This window comes from Arvicanthis niloticus, chromosome 4, assembly GCF_011762505.2.
Source record: "Arvicanthis niloticus isolate mArvNil1 chromosome 4, mArvNil1.pat.X, whole genome shotgun sequence".
In the NCBI taxonomy this organism is placed as follows: domain Eukaryota; kingdom Metazoa; phylum Chordata; class Mammalia; order Rodentia; family Muridae; genus Arvicanthis; species Arvicanthis niloticus.
In genome coordinates this window covers 72,164,155-72,165,935 of record NC_047661.1, presented here as the reverse complement: position 1 = coordinate 72,165,935, position 1,781 = coordinate 72,164,155, and the positions used below count along the sequence as shown (strand labels likewise).

Genomic DNA, 1,781 nt, shown 5'->3' with positions numbered 1-1,781 from the left:
CAGCACACTTAAAATGAGAGTGTATAAAAATTTCCAAACTCTTCCAAAGTTGTATATAATAGCCAAAACTAGTTACCATTAACCTAAGATTCAATAAACACAAGCACACAGAGACCACACACAAATAACAGAGAGAGAGAGAGAGAGAGAGAGAGAGAGAGAGAGAGAGAGAGAAGAGAGGAAGCAGAACACAGAGAGATAGAAAGAGTGAATGTTACAGACATAAAATGAGAGATAGAGACAGAGAATGTCAGAGACAGTAAGACAGACAGAGAGAGGAAAAGACAAAGGGATAAGGAGACAGAGAGAGACACAAAGAATGTCAGATACAGAGAGCGAAACAGAGAGATAGATGGAGAGAGAGAGAATGAGAATTTACGACAAATTGAAAATAAATTTAACGTGTATCTATAATTGTAACCAAAAGGATGAAGGGTAAATAACATATAGTTCTTCTTTTCAGATCAACTTTAAAACCCAAACTACCTCCAGCAGAAATGTCAGGGGACTCGGAAGCCAAGAGGTGGGGCTCCACAGAGACCAATGTTCAGAAATTCCGTTACAAATGGACCATTAACAACTTTTCATTTTGCATGGGGGGAATTCTGAGAAACATCACTAGCCCAGTGTTCTCAGTAGAGGCCAGTGACAAAGTGGCATTCTGTTTGAGCGTATATCCAAACGGGGTTGATGATAAAAGCAAAGATTACCTGTCAGTTTACTTGGTGTTGGTCAGCTGTTCAGAGAGACCAGTTTGGGCAAAGTTTGAGTTCTGGATCAGAAATTCTCAAGGAAAGAAATATCAATGTACAAAGAGCCCCAAGGTTGTAAGCTTTCTGCAATACCAACACAGGGGATTCAAAAAGTTCGTCCTTCGAGATCTCATTCTCTCCAATCTGGATTGGCTTCTCCCTCAAGACCAGCTCACCCTCTGCTGCAAGGTGAGCATAGTAGGAGCTTTTGTTAGTATGCCAAGACAGAACATGACACTTGCAAACAAGGATTCGAGGAACAGGTTGACAGATGACCTAGGGGAGCTGTGGGAGAAATCCCAATTCACAGACTGCTGCCTGTTGGTGGCTGGCCATGAATTCAGGGCTCACAAGGCCATCCTAGCAGCTCGCTCTCCAGTTTTCAGAGCCATGTTTCAACATGAAATGAAGGAAAGCCTAACAAACCGTGTTGAGATCCAAGACCTGGATCCCCAAGTCTTCATGGAGATGATGGGCTTCATTTACACTGGGAAGGTGTCACAACTACAAAGCCACTCCATGGCCACTGGTGTGCTGGCAGCTGCTGACAAGTATGGCCTGGAGGGCTTGAAGGTCCTGTGTGAGGATGCCCTCTACAGGAATCTGTCTGTGGAGAATGCTGCAAACACTCTCATGCTGGCTGACCTCCACAGCACAGAGCAACTGAAGGCTCAGGCCCTGGATTTCATTTCAGTCCATGCTTCTGAGGTCTCTGAGACCTCAGGGTGGAAGTCAATGGTAGAGTCACATCCCCACTTGGTGGCTGAGGCATTCCACTTTCTGGCTTCTACACAGTGTCCTTTCTTGAAGCCTAAAGTCCTCTCAGGAACGAGCCAGCTATGACCTACATCTCTCTTCCAAGAGCAATAACCAGTGAGGTTACCATTGACTTCTTGTTAGAGAATGGTATTCCAAGAGCATTTACAGTGAATCTGGGAAAAGGCAGCATGGTGGCTCCGGATTTGAAACAGCTGTAATATGTTAGGCTGGCCAGTGTGACAAGGTCAGCACTGCTGTCTAGGATATTCT

At 44.8% G+C, this 1,781-nt stretch overlaps 1 protein-coding gene across 1 annotated transcript; it reads left to right on the top strand.

Annotated features, from left to right (window-relative positions):
• Positions 1-374: 374 nt before the first annotated feature.
• LOC117707639 (TD and POZ domain-containing protein 1-like) lies at positions 375-1,781 on the top strand. Its single transcript, XM_034501078.2, has one exon. The coding sequence runs from the start codon at positions 498-500 to the stop codon at positions 1,593-1,595; it is 1,098 nt and encodes a 365-aa protein (XP_034356969.1). The 5' UTR covers positions 375-497; the 3' UTR covers positions 1,596-1,781.

Excerpts from the sequence above, each read along its gene's own strand:
- LOC117707639 (XM_034501078.2), top strand. The coding sequence starts at position 498 with ATGTCAGGGGACTCGGAAGCCAAGAGGTGGGGCTCCACAGAGACCAAT.